Source organism: Lissotriton vulgaris, chromosome 12 (genome assembly GCF_964263255.1).
Source record: "Lissotriton vulgaris chromosome 12, aLisVul1.2, whole genome shotgun sequence".
NCBI classification, from domain to species: Eukaryota; Metazoa; Chordata; class Amphibia; order Caudata; family Salamandridae; genus Lissotriton; species Lissotriton vulgaris.
This window is the reverse complement of record NC_141700.1, coordinates 737,729,985-737,750,205: the sequence shown is the minus strand read 5'-3', so window position 1 is coordinate 737,750,205 and position 20,221 is coordinate 737,729,985. Positions and strand designations below refer to the sequence as shown.

At 41.8% G+C, this 20,221-nt stretch overlaps 1 protein-coding gene across 1 annotated transcript in view; it reads right to left on the bottom strand.

Annotated features, from left to right (window-relative positions):
• Positions 1-10,820: 10,820 nt before the first annotated feature.
• LOC147678458 (extracellular calcium-sensing receptor-like) overlaps positions 10,821-20,221 on the bottom strand; it is a 128,254-nt gene continuing 118,853 nt past the window's right edge. The window contains exon 7 of the mRNA XM_086945641.1: positions 10,821-11,800. Within this exon, the coding sequence (XP_086801767.1) occupies positions 10,821-11,800 (980 nt within the window). The remainder of the gene's footprint in view (positions 11,801-20,221) is intronic.

The window sequence follows — 20,221 nt, the reverse complement described above, 5'->3', positions numbered from 1 at the left end:
ATTCTAGACACACAAATTTAGAAATAAAGTCTGAAATGACTTCTACTACTGATTGACCGTTCTCGCGGCCTTCAGGGACTCCGGTTATGTGTAGGTTAAATCTTCGGGACCAATTTTCCACATCATCCACCTTGATTTACAAACTGATTAGCTCAGATTGTAGCTTGATCACTTGATCAGTCTGCCGATGGGAACTATCTTCAAGATCTGTTATACACTGCTCTGCTTCTGAGATGCATGACATAAATTCCTGGATACAGGATTGGATTGAGCACAGCTGCAGTTCAGTTCTCTTTTGGGCCTTTTCCTGTGACAATTTCATACTTTTGAATTCTGCCCAAAGATTTTGTAGTAGAATATGTGTGGAATCCCCTAGTCCAACCATGGTCTTTAGGTTTTCAAGTGCAAGAGCAGTCTGCTAAATGGACGAGCTTACATGCAGGGTCATAAATAGGACTTCGATTGTGGCTTCCATGACTGTAGTAAACAAGGAAGTATCCGCAAGTTAGCTTACCACAGTTTTCCCTGAGGAACACTTATCATGGGTGTCGAGGCTTACAGTTGACTTTGCTGTTGTGTAGCTTGTTGGTTTGAGCTGGTTCCTTGCATTAAGGTCTGAAAAGTATATGCAAACAGGCCCTTGCTGTTGATGCTTTATTTGGCGCTGAGGAACTTGCTTCCAGTCTCAAGTGAGAGGCGTGGCTTACTGTGTTTGGGGGACATTCTGTAATACTGCATATGTCCTTAACTAGCAAAGGACCCCAAGTAGCAGCTGAATCTTTTGTACCCTGTTGGCCGTCTGACTTTCTATGGGCCGATTGTCCAGATACCTCATTGGAGGCATCCCTGCTGGTTTCGCCGCTGCAAAAGCTGGAAGTTCTCTTGCGTCGCTTGCACACATTTTATTTTCCTGTAATTGATTGTGGGGGTCATGCCTGGTTGGCCCTTCTATTTCATGAGTTTTTGCATATCTGTGTGAAGTATGAGCTCCTAGGGCCAGTGATCACTATCTGCAATGTAGCCCATACTGAATGAGAACATTTAGTTGAAAAGGGTTAGAGACACAAAGGTATAGTCCAGGGTTGAGTTTTTGGTTAGTGAATGATGAGTGAATGCCGGGGGTGTCACCTGTACTTCTGCCATTTGCAGCTCTGAGGTTAAGGTGTTCAAGATCCTCTATAAGGCTCTTGCTAGTTTTTGTGGGTAACTCAGATGAATTATTGCCCTATGGCGGGATATTCCACAACTGGTTGTGTATAATTACTTCCTCCGCTGTCGATGAGCCAAGTAAATGTAGATTAAAGTCCCCTGTAAATATTATATCTGGTGTGTTGACCTCACTCATACATAACTCTACAAAATTAGTCAATTGTTTTGCATCATTGGATTTCCTGTTAGGATGTATGTACGTATTTATTATTATTATATCCTTGTGCCCGTTCCCTGGTGGCCCATTTGAGGTAGATATTTTTATGCCAATGGTTTCTGGTGGTATCAAGCCAACTGTGTGTAAAGATGTTGTACAGGTATTATTTATATAGATTGCCAGGCCTCCCTGCAGGTGTTCGTATCTTGCCTTTTTGAGTGCTGGGGCAAAGAAACGTAAATATCCTTGTAAGTGGGGTGGATCTATCAACCATGTCTCCTTTAAAGCAATGATGTGAAAGGACCTTTGATAATCTATGAAGACCTGGTCTGCCATCTTGCTGTTTAGCCCGTTGATGTTCCATGAGCATATTAGAAGTAAATCGATTTCACCTCCTGGCGAATATTGCCTGCGATTCTGTCAATTGTTTCTTGCTTGATTAGTAATTGTCCTCCTGGATCGTCTCGGACCCTCAAGAAAAAATCCTTGCTGTGAAAAATGTGGGCGATATATCCGTATTTCCTGTGACTGCCTCATGGTGGCCGGCGAGTGCCCTCTTGCCCCTCTCAGTACTGACTTTGAGATGTTAGTCCATTCAGTTAACAATCTGTCTGCTTGTTGCTAGGCTAGTGGTGCAGGATAGCCAGGTGTACTGGTTTTATCTTTATGCCCCAATTTTCAAATGTCGAACTTTCCAATAATATTTTTTGTACAATGCTTGCCAGTACCCAGGTTGTCCATGTGACCTCCATGATTGACGAAACTCTACTGAGTCTAAATCTATAGAAGTTACCTCCGATAACGAAGGTATGTGTGACAGTAGATGAAGAATGTTCCCTCGGTTTAATATGTTGTGGGCCCCTCTTGATTTGTATACTGGTATAAACTCCAATATTTTCCAGCTCTTGTTAGGGTCATGCACTTGATTATGTACTTGTTGCCTGTTAATGGACTTGAGGTTATTGGTTACTGATTCGGCTGATGTTGTTGCTACTTCAGCCCTGCTCTGATCACTAAGAGTTATGCTTGTGGCTGGCCCAGTGCGGGGCAGCTTAGTGCAAGGTGGTTGCTCCATGTCCTCCGCGGAGGCGGCCTTGTTTCTTATGCTGCTGTGTTTTGAATCTATACAGTTAGCTGTTCGCTCGTCCCCTCCAATATTGAAGACTATGGTGGATGAGTAATTAAACCCCCCTTCTGGTTGATGATCTGGCTGGATGATAGAGATGGCAGTCTTGGGGGGATTGTCGATTTCAACAGTGAGTCCTGTTGATGTTGAATTGGATAAATGGCGCTGTATGGTAATTGTTTCCAGTTTCGTACTACATGGCGGTTTTTGATGTTCACCTTACTCCCTGACTAATTTGTCATACTTGTGGGTGCAGGCTCCGACTTCTTCACCTAGTGATTGTTGCTATGAAGAACCTGCAGTTCTAGGTTGTCGGTTGGAGACAGGGACCAAATCTTTTTCAGGAGGCAATATAATTGTATGAGTTTTGCCCATTTCCACTGGAGATAGGTGATTTGGAAGAACAGACGTTTTGGGCAGTGACAGTCTAAAGAGGCGGGCAAAGTCCTCATTTTTTAGATATGTTTTTGGTTTCAAACCTTTCTCCTTTGGGTTCGCCTTTGTTTGGCATTTGATGTTGTTCCTGGGACAGCCAACTCTACCACTGACTTCCGGGCAGATTCAGTTACTGGTGCCTGAGTGTTGTTACGTCCATAATTTTTGACATTGCCTCTTACATCATGTGTGCTTGCTCCAGTTTTATCCTTAGTGGAGTATGTTCTTTTTGGCTTAAGGTCCATGGAGTTCTGTGCTGAGTATTTGATTTGTGCGCAGCAGTTGCTCAGTATTGAGGGGAGAATGGCCAGTTTGTCAACTGACGGGCCACACCAGCAGTTTAACTCCTTTTCTTGAAGTTTCCCATGTGAGCTCTGGAAAAGCGAGTTTAGAGCTCCAAGTTTTTCATCAATAGTCACCACGAATACTGCCAGTGTGTTTAATAAAGTTAGCTGAATGTTCATTGTATCGGATTGATACTTGAGGGCTTCCACCAGAAGTTGCACTGTTTTAAGTAGGCTAGCCCAGGTGTTTTCCGAGTTAAATTTGTGCTGAAGGCTAGTTGAGTTTCCTAAATCGGACTTCGGTGACGGGGCCTCCCTTCCCTGGTTCCCTTTCAACTCTTTTTTCTTCGGTGTGGAGGGTTTTTTGGGAGTCCAACATGGGCCTCACTGGTGTTTGCTGTATGGGATTTATCAGTAATTCCTCCCATTTCCCGACATCAATATTGGAGAGCTCCTCTGACTTTCCCGGCTCTTGTCCTAGTGCTATTTCCATTCTAGGTGGCGTAAAGGACAGGGATCTAGCGGTGGGGTCAATTTAGTTCTTACTTCATTGATGACAATAGGTGATGCCCCTAGCTCTATTATAGACAAAACCTTGTCTGTGGTGCAATTGTTCCTAATTTTCCCATTAGGGCCTCCCTTGTCCTGCTGTTCTACGTGTTCTCTTCCAGCTCGGGCCAACTTCATTATTATTTCTAGATTGCTGGGTGCATTTGCTTTTATCATTCCTACTTCAGCGGAACACTGGGACCCTTGTAGCAGTGATTTGGCATTGCTTTGCGGATCTGATGTTTAAACAAGTGAACTGTGTTTAGGGTGGAGGTAAGATAGTAAAACATTCGACCCAGAATCGCTTTTTGTGCCGGGTATTGCACGTTTGTCAGTGATCTGAGTTCTGCTCTTTCTACCATCCAATGATTTGACAGGTGTAAGCGAAGTACTAAGACCCTGTGCAGCTTGAAGTGGAAGATGGAGGTCTCCCCTTACCTAAATTTAGTTTATACTAACAAGCCCCGCTTATTAATTGGATGAATTATAATAATTCAGGGGATATGTCTTCTGCCAATTTGTGTCTGATTTTAATGCTTAAGGAATTTGAGATTGGCCTCGTTTCTTTCTTACGGGATCCCAAAATACCGTAAAAATAACGATCTTAGTTCCAAAGAATCTGGGAAGCTCATGGAATCCCGTGGCTGCATGCCGAATTGAACTTATTACAATGCATTCTTCTGGGGCTTCAATGGTCTGCCCAGAATTGTGGCCAGTGGGCTAAGCTGGGGTTTCATATAATAAAAGACTTTTACAGAAATGAGAATTTATTATCCTGGTATTACATCGTAGACAACAATACTAACATAAATATGCTTCTTGTTTCTAGTTATATACAGATTAAACAGTTTTGCTTGGGTTTAACAGGTTCTGAGAATTGCGATGGAATGCAACTTGAGAAGTCCCATTTGATACTCAGAACTAAAGGGCGAGGGAATTGGTATAGGCCATTTAAATCCGTAGAGATTAAGCACGTGATTTCAGATCATCTGGAGAGAGTTTTTCCATCCACTGGCTGTTGCTTCAATCTTTAACAGTGGCAATGGTTTAATAAAATGAATTGCAAGGCAGTAAGAGCAGCTAATTTAATAAGGATGGCATTTTTTAGTAAATGGATGATTTAATTTACCCCTGCCAGACTCCACAAAATCTATCCAGCTGTGGCTCCTAGGTGTTTCAGATGCAGACAAGCAACTAGGGATTGGTTGCATGTGAGGTTTACGTGTAGCCACTTGATGAATTTTTGGCAAAATGTGTTTGCAGAAATTAGAAGAAAACTTTCAATCAATCTCCCCCAATGCTTCAGACACCTTTTTTGGCAGAGCAGAGGTAGGCGATGAGCTTACTATCGTTCAACAGCAATTCATTTTTATTGACACCTTAGTAGCAAGATCGTTAATCTTAGCCAATGGGAACTCCGAAACAATCCCGACTATCTCCCAATGGCTGACTAAAATGTAAAGCGGTTTTAGGTGGAAACTATATATGCAACTTTTCGGTAGTTAAGCTGAACAGAATAAGGAAGAATTAGAGCTGAATTGCACTAGTTATTGGTAAATGAGTATCTATGAATTGGATTAGACTAATTTAGCACCTTACTGCCTGCCATGAATTTTGTATGTATAATACTATTCTCCTGTACTGTGAATTTGGAAGTATGTATGCCCTTTATGTAAATGCTTGAGAACAATTTGATGTTTCCTTTTGTATTTATTTTATGCTACATTGAAAATATATATATTTATTTTTAAAAGGAGCGATGTCTTCATTTCTCCTCATTAATTCCTCTTTCCATGTGTGCAGCATTCTGCAGCGCACATAGAAAGAGTAATATGTCTTTGAGGATTGTTTTTGTACAGGAAGGCACCCTTTCCTTCACAGACACAATCCTGGCTGTAATTCAGAGACCATTGCACTGCAGTGGAAGGGTGCCTGCATTGACGCTAGCAGCACACAGTTCACTAGCACAAGGAGAGAGCAGAAATTCTCTGTTTCTTTGCACATAGCGAGAATTTGTGCCCTCTCCCTTTCATGCAATGAAACGCAGCAAGCAGCCTTGTTTGAAGGAATAGTAAATCTGCCCCTTAGGGTCCCAAAGCTACATTCTTTATTCAAGGTTGTTGCCTGGTCTGGTAATATTTAGGTTCAAATACGGCTAGAAGTGCAGGGCAGATTTGATATCCAAGAATCTGTCTGAGAGCCTATCACGTATCATTTTCTGTTAGCATGGAATTAAAATGTGATGCTGGGCATAGTGGCTTTTAAGGTTGCTATTGCAAGCAATTAATTAAGGCAAGGTCTGACCATATACTTTCTAATCCCAGGGCAAACAAAATGATGTCTTATCATGGTATAGCCATGGCAAAGTAGGAGATGTATAAATGTTTTTAATCTTTCTTAGGCCATTCCTGTATCACTCCAACTCAAACGCTGACCATAGCCTTAACCAGTACATGTCCATTATTAGATCTTTCAGGTTCTCTGAAATAAAGTGGTAAGACAGGAGTGCTTAGGGCTAAATTGGGTAGGAATCTAAAAACAGTTCTCTCTACTGTTAAGTGCATTCATGTCCGTTCCCCAGATTTCCGCTCCATACAGAACTACTGATTGAGCCTTTGCTCTATATAATTCTAGTGCCATGGACAGAAATCTTTATGTTGTTCTTCTATATATTTTCGGCACAGCTTCTGCTTACCGAGTACTATTCTCGATTCTTTGCAATGTGAGAAAGTCAAGTTAATGAACTATGGACCCTAATTCCCAGCTAGTCAAACTTTCCTACTTTGTCGAGGGATAATTCCTCCCACCTTCTTGCTTACCGGAAGCACTTGTGTAGTCTTATGACCTTGAATTATTTCTTTTAGGTTTTCTTCTAGGTCCCACAGATCACAGAAATCCTTTAACATGTTGTCCAACACGTTTCGTAGGCCCAACCTGGGGTTTTTTGAGACGAGTAGGGTGTTGTTTGAAAAAAGGAGGGCTGCATATTGTGGGTACATTTACCTAAAAACTAACTTCCATCATTTTTTACCAGACATCCTTGGCATGGGTAATTTTCTTCCAGCCTTTTGCCTTACAGTCTCCTGATTTCGATGACTTTGTTTTTGTTTTTGGTGGCTTTAGACTGTACCAATGCTACCAGTGCCAAAGTGATTATTCTTTTTCCTTTAAACATAGTTAAATTGACTTATACCCACTTGTCATATTTAATTTACTTGTAATTAACGTGTTACTACATCTGTACAGGGCCGGTAAATTAAATGCTCCTAGTGGACCTGTGGCACTGATTGTGCCACCCTCTTAAGTAGCCCTTTAAAAATGCCTCAGGCCTGTCAATGCAACCTGTATGTGTAGTTTTACACAGCTATTTTGACCAAGCAAAATAAATGTTTTGCCGGGCTTTAACCATCCTATTTAATACACATAGGTCAACCCTAGTGTAGGCCCTAAGTAGCCCTTAATATATTTCCACATAATGAGGGATTGTCTAAATACTTGGACAATTGTCAGCAGCATTCGACACCGTCTCCCACCCAGTCCTCCTTGACCGACTTCAGTCTAAGGGCATCCAAGGTAAGGCACTGGATTGGCTTACCTCCTTTTTAAAAAACCGAACTCAAGCAGTTTTTACCCCTCCCTTCACCTCGGCTAATCTTCCTCTGATGTGGGGAGTCCCACAGGGCTCCTCACTTAGCCCCCTTTTATTTAATGTTTATTTTTCCCCATTAGCTGAGATCATTGCTCAATCAGGTGTAAAATCTACCTCCTATGCTGATGACATCCAGCTATTGTTTGCTTACAATAACCCTAATCAGTCCACCTTCGACCCATTAAAGAACTGCCTTAACAATATAGCTAGTTGGATGGATGACATCTTCCTTCGGCTTAATGCCGGTAAAACTGAGGTCCTCTTTTTCCACCAATCCTCCCCCTTTGACTCCAATCTTTGGTGGCCCCACGAATTAAACACACCCCCCTACCCAAAGAATCTGTGAAGAATCTTGGAGTCAGATGGGATACCAGTCTCTCATTTCATAAACAAATCCAAACGGTATCGGCTGCATGCTTTTCGAAAATCAGAATGATTAAAACATTTATTAACTTTTTACCCAACAACACCAGAAGAACAATCATTCAGGCATTGATTTCGTCCCATTTGGATTATGCCAATGGCCTTTATATCGGACTCTCCTCTGGCCTCTGCCATCGTCTTCAGATGGTCCAAAATGCCGCAGTCCGTCTGGTCTGTGGCATTTCCTTGCGTGACCACATCTCCCCTCATAGACGTCGCCTCCATTGGCTTCCGATCAAACAAAGAGCAGAATTTAAGGCCCTGACTTTGACCCATCGAGCTGTAAGGGGCAAGGGCTCTGCATATTTCTCCTCCTCCCTCCGCCCCTACAGCAACATCAGACCCCTCCGCTCCAGTTCAAAAAAATTTCTTGTCATCCCTAAATTCAAAAAGGTACGTTCAGGTGGAAGAACGTTTCAAGTAGGGGCCACTACTCTCTGGAACAATCTCCCCCAACCCATTCGATTTATCCAAGAAGAACTACCATTCCGAAAAGCTGTAAAATCATTCTTATTCTGTTAAACTTCAACAAGAGCCAGTAAATCATTATAGTCACATACAACGAGCGCCGGGACACCCCGTTGGGGTAGCCGTGCGCTATATAAGATACACTAAATAAAATAAATAAATAATACATTTTACTCCAAAGTCTGCTTAATATTGAGATAGGTTCAGGGTCTTACTCATCCATATGTGGAGCTTGTCCATCAACTGTCTGCAGAACACCTTCTGTAGATCATTCAATAGGCCTATAGTTGCTTGAATCTGTTCTGTCTCCCTTTTCATAAACAGGAACAACTTCTTCCCTGTACCAGGATTTCAGGATTCCAGGATGTCGTGCTTTATTATTTACAGCATTAGACAGTACATTTGCATAAGTAGCCCACAATAGTGTTTTTGAGTGTTAAAGATCCCCAGGGATCTAACCTGGGCCAGGGGCTTTTCCAGAAAGTCAAAAGCAGTGTTTCAGTCTCAGAAAGAGTGAAAGCAAGATTGTCGGGTCATTGCATGTTGAAAACTAAAGGTCTCTGGGGCTTATGTGACATCAAGGTGTCCTCAGGTTTATTGATAGAATAAAGATTTTCAAAGTGCTTACCCATACTTTTTATTGTATCAAAAGGTCAGTTGGAGTAATACCTTCTGAGCTACAGTAATGCACCAAAATGAGATGGTGTTCCTTTTTTGCATGCTTCTAATTAGGGGTGGATGAAGCTCAAGGAATTTGACGGAAAAACTCCCTGAAATTCCGTAAAGTTCTGCCAATGGGCGGGAAAAGCATGTTGTGCTATTCACAATGTGATTTTGTTCTGGTAGTGCATTTTGAGCTGAAACTTCATCACAAATGGCACCATATGGTGTGCCAGAGGGCTAAGATACCCAAGTTAATGTTGCTATCACTTGAGTATATGTTTCTACTCGAATAGCAGCCTTCTAACCGTGAAGAGTCAAAACCGCCCACATTAGAAATGTGAAGCAGCCTTTACGCCCTGGCTTGAACCATGCTGTGCCTTTACAATGTGGTTTGGACTACAAACAGTCTTTACAATGAGTTATTGTACCCCACAAGTTGTTATAGCTGCTAGCCTTAGGGGGAGCATTGTTGGTTTGATGTTGGACTTTAAGTCCAACACTTTCCCTACTGTTGCAAGGACAGGAATTGTAATAGCAAATTATACTGTTTCAATTCCAACGCTTTCCCTAAGACAAGACATTGTATGACTTGCGGGGTAATGGAATGTGTTGTAAAACATGTTCAGGGTTCGGGTCTGCATGGTTCCAACATACAACCATTAGAAACATCTTACGGGATTTTCTTCAAGTGACTAATAATTACGCTGGGGGATGAAAAATCTTACTCGTGCTTGCCAACTTGCCATCCTGGAGCTGCGCACAAGAATAAATTCCGCTATGCGACGATTACCGGAATTTGGCCAGCACTCCACATGACACCAAAATTCTGCCAAATTTGCGGGTGGAATGGTCTTTACAATGAGTTAATGTACCCCACAAGTCGTTATAACTGCTAGCCTTAGGGGGAGCATTGTTGCTTTGATGTTGGACTTTAAGTCCAACACTTTCCCTACTGTTGCAAGGAATAGAATTGAAATAGCAAATTATACTGTTTCAACTCCAACGCTTTCCCTAAGTCAATAGATTGTAATGACTCGCGGGGTAATGGAATGTGTTGTGAAAACACGTTCAGGGTTCGGGTCTGCATGGTTCCGACATACAACCATTAGAAACATCTTACCGGATGTTTTCCAAGTGACTGATAATGACACTGTTGGATGTAAAATCTTACTTGCGCTTGCCAACTTGCCATCTGGAGCTGCACACAAGAATAAATTCCGCTATGCAACGATTAGTGGAATTTGGCCAGCACTCCACATAACACCAAAATTCCGCCAATTTCGCCGGTGGAATGGAATATTACGCCCACCCCTACTTCTAATAGATTTGCCAAGTTTGAATCATCCTGATTCCATTTGCTTGTACACCAAGGTGGTGTCCTATTTCATGTAGATAGAAAAACCCTTGGGACTACTATAAAACATCCTTTAAGGACACAAAAAAAGCAATTAATTCCTATTACTGAAATGTCATGGTTAGATCAATGAGCATAAGAAGCCAGATACATATTTAAAAAGTATAGATTTTAAATAAAATGTTAAGATTTGCTATTACTATAGGCTATTTTATTGATCTTTCATACTCTAAAATGGATTTGATAAGGGGTAAACTGGGTGGGACCAAAAGATCTTGCATTATTTCTGAGCATGCTGTCAAATGTATGGTGACTGTCCACTCTAGCTAATACTTTGAAATCAGGGAATTTATCCCAGAAGGAAACATTTAGAATAATGTAATCAATTCAACTCTGTGTATGTTGACTCATATTAGTGGTTTACTCAGGTTAGAGTCTGGATTGTACAATCAAGTGTTTTACAGCAATAATCAATATATATATATATATGTTCATCAGTTACACTACAATGAAGAATGAGTAATAGTGTCCATATTCTCTGTTCTCATTGACATATGTTCTGTTTTCTGTTCAGATTTCTGCACATTACTTTTCCCAAGTAAATGTTCTTTTGTATTCAAAGCAGGTCTCAACAAAATAATGTAACATTTTGGCAAACATATGCAGGTGAATAATCCAGCACTGGAAGATATAATCCCAAAGACCTCCACTGCTACCATGTACTTCCCCTGAGTGCTCAGATATCCTGGAATGAAAGACAGCCATACACTGATGAAGATGAGCATGCTGAATGTAATCCACTTGGCTTCATTGAAGCTGCTGGGCAACTTCCGTGCCAGGAAAGCCACCAAGAAGCTAACACATGCCAGACATCCCATGTATCCCAGCATGCACCACAGGGCAGCATTTGAACATTCGTTGCACTGGAGGATGATGGTCCCAACCCTGAATTGCATGTTCTTCTCTGGGTACGGAGGACAGACAAGCAGCCACATGGTACAGATGAGGACTTGACTAAGTGTGCAAAGGGAGACAGTGGCCATTGGGACCTGAGGACCTAGCCACTTTCTCATGTTACTGCCTGGCTTTGTGGCATTGAAGGCGATGACCACCATGATAGTTTTAGCCAATATGCAAGAGACACAAATGGTAAATATGATCCCAAAGGAAGGCTGTCTCAGTAAACAAGTGAATGGCTGAGGTTGTCCAATGAAGAAAATAGGGCAAAGAAAACTCACACTAAGGGCACCCAGGAAAATATAGGTCACCTTTCGATTATTTGCTTTTACAACTGGAGTATCTTGATATTTGATGAAAAGACATAAAGTGGTAATTGTAGTCATAGAGCAAAATATTCCGGAAGCAGCCAGAATGGACCCTAGAGGCTCCCAGTAGGAAAGATATTCAATTCTCTTCAGGACACATTCACTTCGCTCTACATTGGGCCACTTGTCATTTGGACAACTCCAACAATTGCTGGAATCTGAAAGAGATAAAAAAAGAGTTGTGTAAAACTGAAAATGTTATCATTTCAAGGCAGGCAAACCAAACCAGTACAAATGTTCTAGGCAGGTAAACAAATGATTGGAGACATAGAAATCATTATGTCAGTATATTCTCTCTTTCCTCGTAATACTGAACCGACACTTCAGAGCTGGACTCTACATTTAGAAAAAATGAAAATTAGGCAACTAAAAACCTAATTTTGCTCTCACATCTCAGGAGAGACAGTCCTAATTGTGTCTTTGCCATGGCTCAGTCAGAACTAAGGCGATACCTTACTTTAATATAATTAGACAATTCAACCATTTCAAGACAAATTCATTTGAACAATAAAATTCAGCTGTTTTATGAATTAACTTGGGTGTCACCTTTGCTCACATGTCTCTGGACATTTTTTGTCTTTGCACAGCTCCTCTGACTTCTGATGGAACAAAGGACTATCTTTGAAACCCTTAACGTGAAAAGCTCTGCCTTCATCACAGCCCGTATTCAAAAGTACCCCCATCAATGAACTGTACAACCGCTCATATGAACTACTTGACAATACTCATGTTCAAAAATAAAACAAATGGTTGATTCCATATTTTTAGTCATTGTCCCCTGCAGCTGGACCTCCTTTGCCCTTGAGGCTAAAACAGCTCCCAGCTGTATGAAATTTGAACAGTATATGACTGAAATCTCCTCCAGCAACTTCATCAGTTCCTATCACCCTAGCACCAAGAAAGCGACTGTTAAATGTGCACTCAATACATACCTGTAACATGACATTTTCTTCTCTTCACAAGTTTTTTATGTCAGTCAAAGTCTTCATATTTTTTTCAATCTCTATTTTTGTAGATGTTTTGATTTTTGCCTATGAAGGAAATTGAGGTGAAATGTATTTCCCCCAATTTTTTATGTTCATTGCTTTTTTTACATTTTCAATATTACTTGTGAGAATTGTTTGTGCAGACATTTCTGTATTGTTACTTACTATCTGTTAGGTAATATTAGTTGCCTTTTCCTGCAAATGTTTTGTTTTTCTCTGTTATCTTTTCTGGTTTCTGATACTTTCTATTTTTTCCTATGTTCTTTTTTCATTGTTATTGTTTCTATCTGCAGTGGTATTTGATTTATATTTCTGATGGTTTGGAAGTTCTAAATGCATGCATTCTTTTAAATATCACAGTTAATTTTTATTTCTAGAACAATTAAGGGTATGTGTAATCCACTGAAACATTAAGGAGTCTCAGCACATACATATCACCTGAAATTGAATAATCTTCCTTACACAGGAAGAACTTAATAGATAAGAGAGTATTAGCTGGAGGTGATGGTGTAGCTGTCCCCACACAGCCAAATCGTTGTCAGAGTCAAAAAGAGATGATGCTGAGCAATTAAGAGGCAGTCTTTATTTAGCATCATTCACCATCACAAGTTCCACTCAGCTGTAGATCCTTTGCATCAACAGTGGTGTGCAGAATACTCCAATGGGGAAAGTGAGGGGGGGATGGATTGAACCAAGATAGGAATTACAAGAGAGGTTGTGAAACTTTAAATCATTTCAAAAGGTATGATTTCTGCACTCCTTGTGGCTGGAAAGTAAAAAGAATCCTTGAAAAAAAATCTTGTCGGAAAAACAATGATATTGAAGGTAGATTAATTTGTGTAACATTAATGATATCTTGCTGTGTGTTTTTATTGTATAAGTCTCTAACTGTTACAGTGTTGATTTTTTGGAAGATATTGTTTTTTGTTTTTTTAAATTTGTTTTTATTGGTATTTAAAAAAGACCAAAGTAAAATGACATTCCAGCTTCACATCACATCATGTGCACTATATAATTACAAAGATCAAGAGGCAGCTTAATAAAGAGGAAACAAAAAAAAAGGAGCACTTAAGTCAAGTACATCATCGCCATTCCCCAGTGACCTATCAAGCAAAGCAGTCTTATACATGGAATCTGCAGCTCCTCGAACCTCTGTAGGAACTTTAGGACCAATAGTCGTGTGCACTTAGACCGTATGGCATTACCATATTCATAGTCCATCAAGTTACAAAACAGAAAGAAAAGAAAAATAAGAAAATAAAAGGCAATCCATGGAACATCACAATCGTGTGTCTACCATCGGCCACCCCTCCAGGTATTTCGTGTATTGGCCGGTGTGCTAGCCCTCCTCCAGCTTTCATGCATCTGAGGCATCACCTGACTTGCTGAGTAGGTATGATCTCAGGGGTTCCCAGATGTCCCTTGGCTGTGAGTGGACTGGTAACTCCTCTGCATACGCATTAAGAGAGTCCCGACAGTAAACTACATCTGACAGCCATGCTTTCTGGGTAGGCTTACATCTACCACCCCACGTAATAGCCACCCTATGCGCAGCCAACAATAGAGCCAGCCTCACAAAGATTCCAGCCACTCCACGAACGTGCAGCACACAGCAAAGCAGACATACCAACGGATCACACTGTACATCCACAGCGACCATCTCTCGTATACTGTCCACAATCGTGCTCCAGAATTCGCTCACCTTCTGAAAGTTCCCTCCAGATGCATAAAATCTGCCCCATCTTGCCCACATCTAGCACAACATGCCGTCTCGCTCAACCCAAATCTGTGTAACCGCGCCGGAGCATGATAAACTTGATGTATATACTTAAAATGAATGATCCGGAGGTTACCATTCATGGTTAGCTTTCCTGTCAGGCCACACACATGTTTCCAATTCTCCTCTGTGATGGGAGTCAGCAGACAGTTATTCCATCGTTCCCAACTTTTATCAGGCGTCTCAATAGTTTCATTCTTTATCAACGCATACAGTCTGGACACCAATTTTTTATTTGTGGGAGTGGAGAGCACAAACTGCAATGACAGCAGCTCAGGGGGATCCTGTGGATCCGTGAAATAATGCGTCCGGGCAGCATGGCGCAATCTATGTATTGCAAAGCGAAAGAGGAGCGATTGGTTAGCGACATATTGCGTCGCTTCAGGTGCTTTAATCGAACCTTGCGGGTAGATGTCCCTTATGTGGCCAATTCCGGCTTCCCGCAGCAACCTCATAGAGGGGCCCTCATGTGTAACTGACAGCGCCGCATGGTATTCCAAACGCATCTGTGAAGCATACAAAGGCAGCTTCCGCGCCGGGCGCCCCACGTTGTTCCAAGCTATGATCGTAGCATCTACTGCATTTATTTCTGACTTAGGGGTGCCACGTGCGGCATGAGTAATGATGCTATGAAGCGGGATCAGGGCAGCATCGCCTTCCTCAATGGCAACATGTGGGGTGAAAGCGTGTGGCCTGTAACAGTAGTAGGCATATTGGGCCTGCGCGCTCAAATAGTAAGCGTAAAAGTCTGGAGCTGCAAAGCCCCCTCTATCATATCCTTTCGTGAGGACTGACCACTGCACTCTTGCCGCCTTGCCCCCCCCTACCAGCCTAAGCAGTTGGCTCCGGAGAGTCCTGAAAAAAGACTTAGTGAGTACCACCGGTATGTTCACAAAGACATAGAGGAACCGTGGCAACACTATCATCTTAATTAACACGATTTGGTCCGCCAATGATAGTGGCAGCGTATTCCAGATGTCTACCCAGTCTGTCAACTTCGAGCATGCCCTGCCATAATTCTCACGAACCACTACTACCGGGTTACGATGGATCCAGACCCCTAGATATTTAATTGGCTCAGCTGTCCACACCAGTGGGAATTCTACGCTAGGTTTAGCAGTGCGCTCGGTCAGCGGAATTATGTACGATTTTCCCCAATTTATGTGGAGTCCCGATATATAGCCAAAGCGGACATATTCTCGAAGCAGTTATGCTAAGTATGTGGCGGGGTCCCGCAGGAAGAGTACCATGTCATCGGCATACATTGAGATTGCCACTGGGCGGTAATTAAAGTTAAGTGCTGTTTCTCTCTGTCTTTGACGTATCACGCAAGCCAGTGGTTCTAGAACTAACGCAAACAACAATGGCGACAGTGGACAGCCCTGCCTTGTGCCCCTCGCGATGCTAAACGACTCGGACGTTAGCCCTCCTACCCGCACCCTCGCCTTTGGCGCCGTGTACAGCACTTTAATCCACTGCGTGAAAAGCAGGGGAAGCCCATACGCCGCAGCACACGGTGCATATACGGCCATTCTACGGAATCAAATGCCTTGGCCGCGTCGAGTAACAAGGCCGCTGCCTCCAAATTAGGGTCTACAACATGGAACATAGAGAAAATCGTGCGGAGATTGTGGGAAGTGGATCTTTCCGGGATGAACCTCGCCTGATCAGGTAATACCAGCCCCTGTAACAACGGCTGCAGTTTGGTTGCCAATATCTTTGCCAAAATCTTGGCGTCAATGTTGATGAGGGACAGCGGACGGTAGCACTCGCAGCTCTCCGCCAGCTTATCTTTTTTAAGAAGCGTGATGACCAAAGCCTCTCTCAGGGAGGGAGGCAGCTCTCCATTCTCATACGCCTCGGCGTACATCTCCAGAAGGTAAGGAGCGAACAAATCAGCATATTTCTTATAGAAATCAACTGTAAGCCCATCTGGACCGGGCGCTTTTCCATTGGATAACGCCGCTATCGCCATTTTAATGACTTGTTAGTCTATGGGTAGACATAGATATTTCCTCTGTACATCAGAGAGCCATGCACAGGCAATGTCCTCTAGATACGCCTCAAATTCCTGTTCGGTTGCAGCACTACGCGATTTATAAAGGTCTGCATAGAAGCAGCGGAATTGTTCTACAATATCTTCCGGCCTGTAGTGCTCGCTCCTGAGGTCATCCACTATCCTGTCTACTCGAGGTTGTTCCATTCTCTCCCTAATTTTGAGCACTAGTGTGTGTCCTGGCGGACCCGCTTCCCTGTAACGTCGCGCTGCATATCTTCTGGAGATATACTTTATTTCTGTGTCAGCTAAGTCCTCGTATTCTCCGATCAATTCCTGTATACTGGCTAATGTTCCTGCCTCTGGGTTGACCGAGTACTCCCTCTCCAGCTCATGTAATCTACATTCAGTGTTTTGGAGTTGGGTGCGGATGTCCTTAAGGATGCCCGCTGTTGTCCCTATGTAGACTCCCCTGATTGTGACTTTGAAGGCCTCCCACAACATAGAGGGCTCCCCCACTGATCCTTTTTTTAATACAAAGTACTGCTCTATGGCCTCTCGCACAGTCGATTCATAGATCGGATCAAGTAATACTTCAGAGCGCAGCCGCCATGTGAAGGGTCTCCTCACCGCCCTGGGACCGCCACCTCCAGCATCACCGGACAGTGGTCCGATAGTGTACGGACCATAGGCATCACTTCTAGCACCCAGTCCATAACCTCACTTCCAATCAGCCAGTAGTCCAGCCGCGACCAACTTCCATGCAGAGGAGTCGCATGCGTACCCTCTCTGACCTGCGGGTTCCTTTCCCTCCACACATCATATAGTCCAAATTCCTCCATGGCTTTCACTACACACTTAGCCACCTTGGGGGTACGATGAGAGATTGGGCTGGATCTATCCAATGTCACATTCAGATGCGTATTTAGATCCCCTCCCCACACCACCGGAGGGATCGGCCATTCACTCAACTTCCCACATATGCGGTCTACACATGCCGGATCCTCTGCTCTCGGTCCGTACATATTGACAATAGAAATCAGCGCACCATGAAGCTTGCCACACACCATCGCACATCTCCCCTCCTCATCCGTGTACGTGTGTAACGGCGTAAACTCCACTCCTTTTTTGATCATGATCAGCACACTTCTTGCATACGATGAATACGATGCAGTCAGACGGAAGCCCGCCCACCTATGCATATCCCCCGCTCAGTTTTTTTTTTTTTTAAATGTATTCATTGAACAGCATCACATATTCACAGTCAGAAATACTATAACATTATCATCCATATAAGCAGCTGAAATATATACAATATAGAGAATGAACATAGATTCCAGAGACGGGAAGATAGAGTACTAGAAGCTTAGAGGAATCAACAAAAGGCGTACAATACTACTTGAACATAATAGTTTTTACCTGCTTATTTTGCTAAATTAAATATATTTAATATTAAACAATACAGCTACTAATTAAGCGGTTTGATCCTTAACCCCATGCATCCATCTCTCAACTGGTTCCCATATTTTCTGGCCCCGCATTCGAGATCGCATCCCTTTAGATGAGTATATTGCGGTTTCATGATTATATGTGGCCAAAAACCTTGCCAGCCACATTTGGAATGTAGGAGAATCTGCATCCTTCCAGCTAGCCGCTAATAGAATCTTATAAACAGTTACCCCAATACATAAACATGACTCCTGGGATCTATTCAGTCCAAGTGAGTTATCATAGCCCAACATATAGAGCATAGCTGATACCGGGATCGGATGTCCAAATAATTCTTCCCAGAATTTATTCAAATCATTTTTAAGTGGGGTTAACACCCGACATCCATAGAACATGTGAATTAGATCCGCAGGACCCTGTGCGCATCTTGGACAAAGATCATCCGTTCTTTTACCCCATTTAAATAATTTTGCTGGGGTAAAATATAGATTAAAAATCGTTTTATATGACTGAGCTTTTAAATTTGAAGACATAATTATCTTGGATAATAATAACAAACTATAATCAATATCTACATTTGGATCGTTAAGCCTAGTAGCCCATGATGTTTCAGTATATTCTATATCATCATCTATTTTTTCTAGCAGTAACTCATATATTTTCCCTATTTTTATACTTTTAATTGTCAGAATATCTAGGATAGGAATTGATTCATATGTGATCGCAGATATTTTAGCATTCATGATTGCTTTAATTTGATGAAATTTAAATTGGTGGCTGTTGGGAATATTATATCTCTTCTGTATATAAGAGAATTGAAGATCTACCATATTTTCGCCTAGATCCAAAACCGTTTTTATACCTGCTTTATTCCATTTTTTGGCCATATCATCATTTACTAAACGGGGAAGAAGAAAGGAATCCCAAAGTGGAATATATTTATTATGTTTCGGGATTGATAAAAATTTCGATATTTTTAGCCAAACTTTCCTAGAACTAACAATTATTTTAAATTTAATTTTTTTAAAATAGCTTGGTTCTATCTGCTTTAATAAGAGGCCTTGGTGCTTGTTCCCTAATAGCAATTCATATATAGAGGGTATGACTGGTGCTATTATATCAGACTCCGTCGCTTTTGTATAGAGCATGGGAGCTATTTGTTGAAGAAAGACCGCCCAGTAGTATAGTAATATATTAGGAAGAGCTAAACCGCCTCTATGCTGGGGTAATGATAGATATTTGATAGACCTCCTAATTTTCCCGTATTGCCACATAAAAGATGAGATTAGTGAATCTATAGATTTGAGTGTGGTATCCTCTACTATTAATGGTATTGCACGAAACAAATATAAAAGTTTAGGAAAAATATTCATTTTTACAAAATTGCTCCTGCCGATAATTGATAAACGTAAACTATCAACTCTTTTAAGATCTTTTTCCAGCGTTTTAATTAGCGGATCAAAGTTCAGATTAATAATCCTTTCAACTTTCGGTGTTAAACATATCCCTAGATATGTAGCACTATCTACTCTCCTACAGTCATTGTAGCTTGTATTTTCAGTACAGATAATGATTGTTTTGGCTTTGTTAAGTGAATAGCCTGAGAATGAGCCAAATTGTTGGGTAGTTATTTCAATTTGTTGAATCGCCTCCGCGGGATCAGGTGTTACAATTGCCACATCATCGGCATAGGCTAAAACTTTTGTGTCAGAGTTACCTATAGAAATTGGTTTGATAATTGTATTATGAAGTAGTTTATTGATTAAAGGGTCAATGTATAGAGCGAAAAGAAGGGGTGAACATGGACATCCCTGTCTTGTTCCCCTAGAGACATTTATTACCTTTGATTCCTTTCCCATAATCTGAAGCCTAGCTCTGGGTTCGTAATACATAGCTTGAATAGATCTAATAAAATTAGCTCCGAAATTCTTTAAGCGTAGAATAGTCCACAAAAACTCCCATGATACTCGGTCGAACGCCTTTTCGGCGTCGAGGAGGATCATTGACATTTGGCCCCCCTCTGCAGACACGAAATCAAATAGTGCAATGGCTCTACGGATATGATCAATTGTACCCTTGCCAGGGATGAAGCCGTGTTGCCAGGGGGAGACCAGATGTTCAATCACCCCCCCGAGACGGTTAGCCAGAATTTTTGCATAAAGTTTGGAATCTGAATTGATCAGTGAAATAGGTCGGTACGAAGATGGATTCTCGACAGGTTTTTTTTTTTTGTGAAATATTATTATGTCTGTCTCTTTCCACGAGTCTGGAGTTGTACCCGTTATTTGTATGCCTGTAAAAAGATCTAATAAAAAAGGCAGTATAGTTGGACCTAAGATCTTGTATAATTCCAAAGGAATTTTGTCAGGAC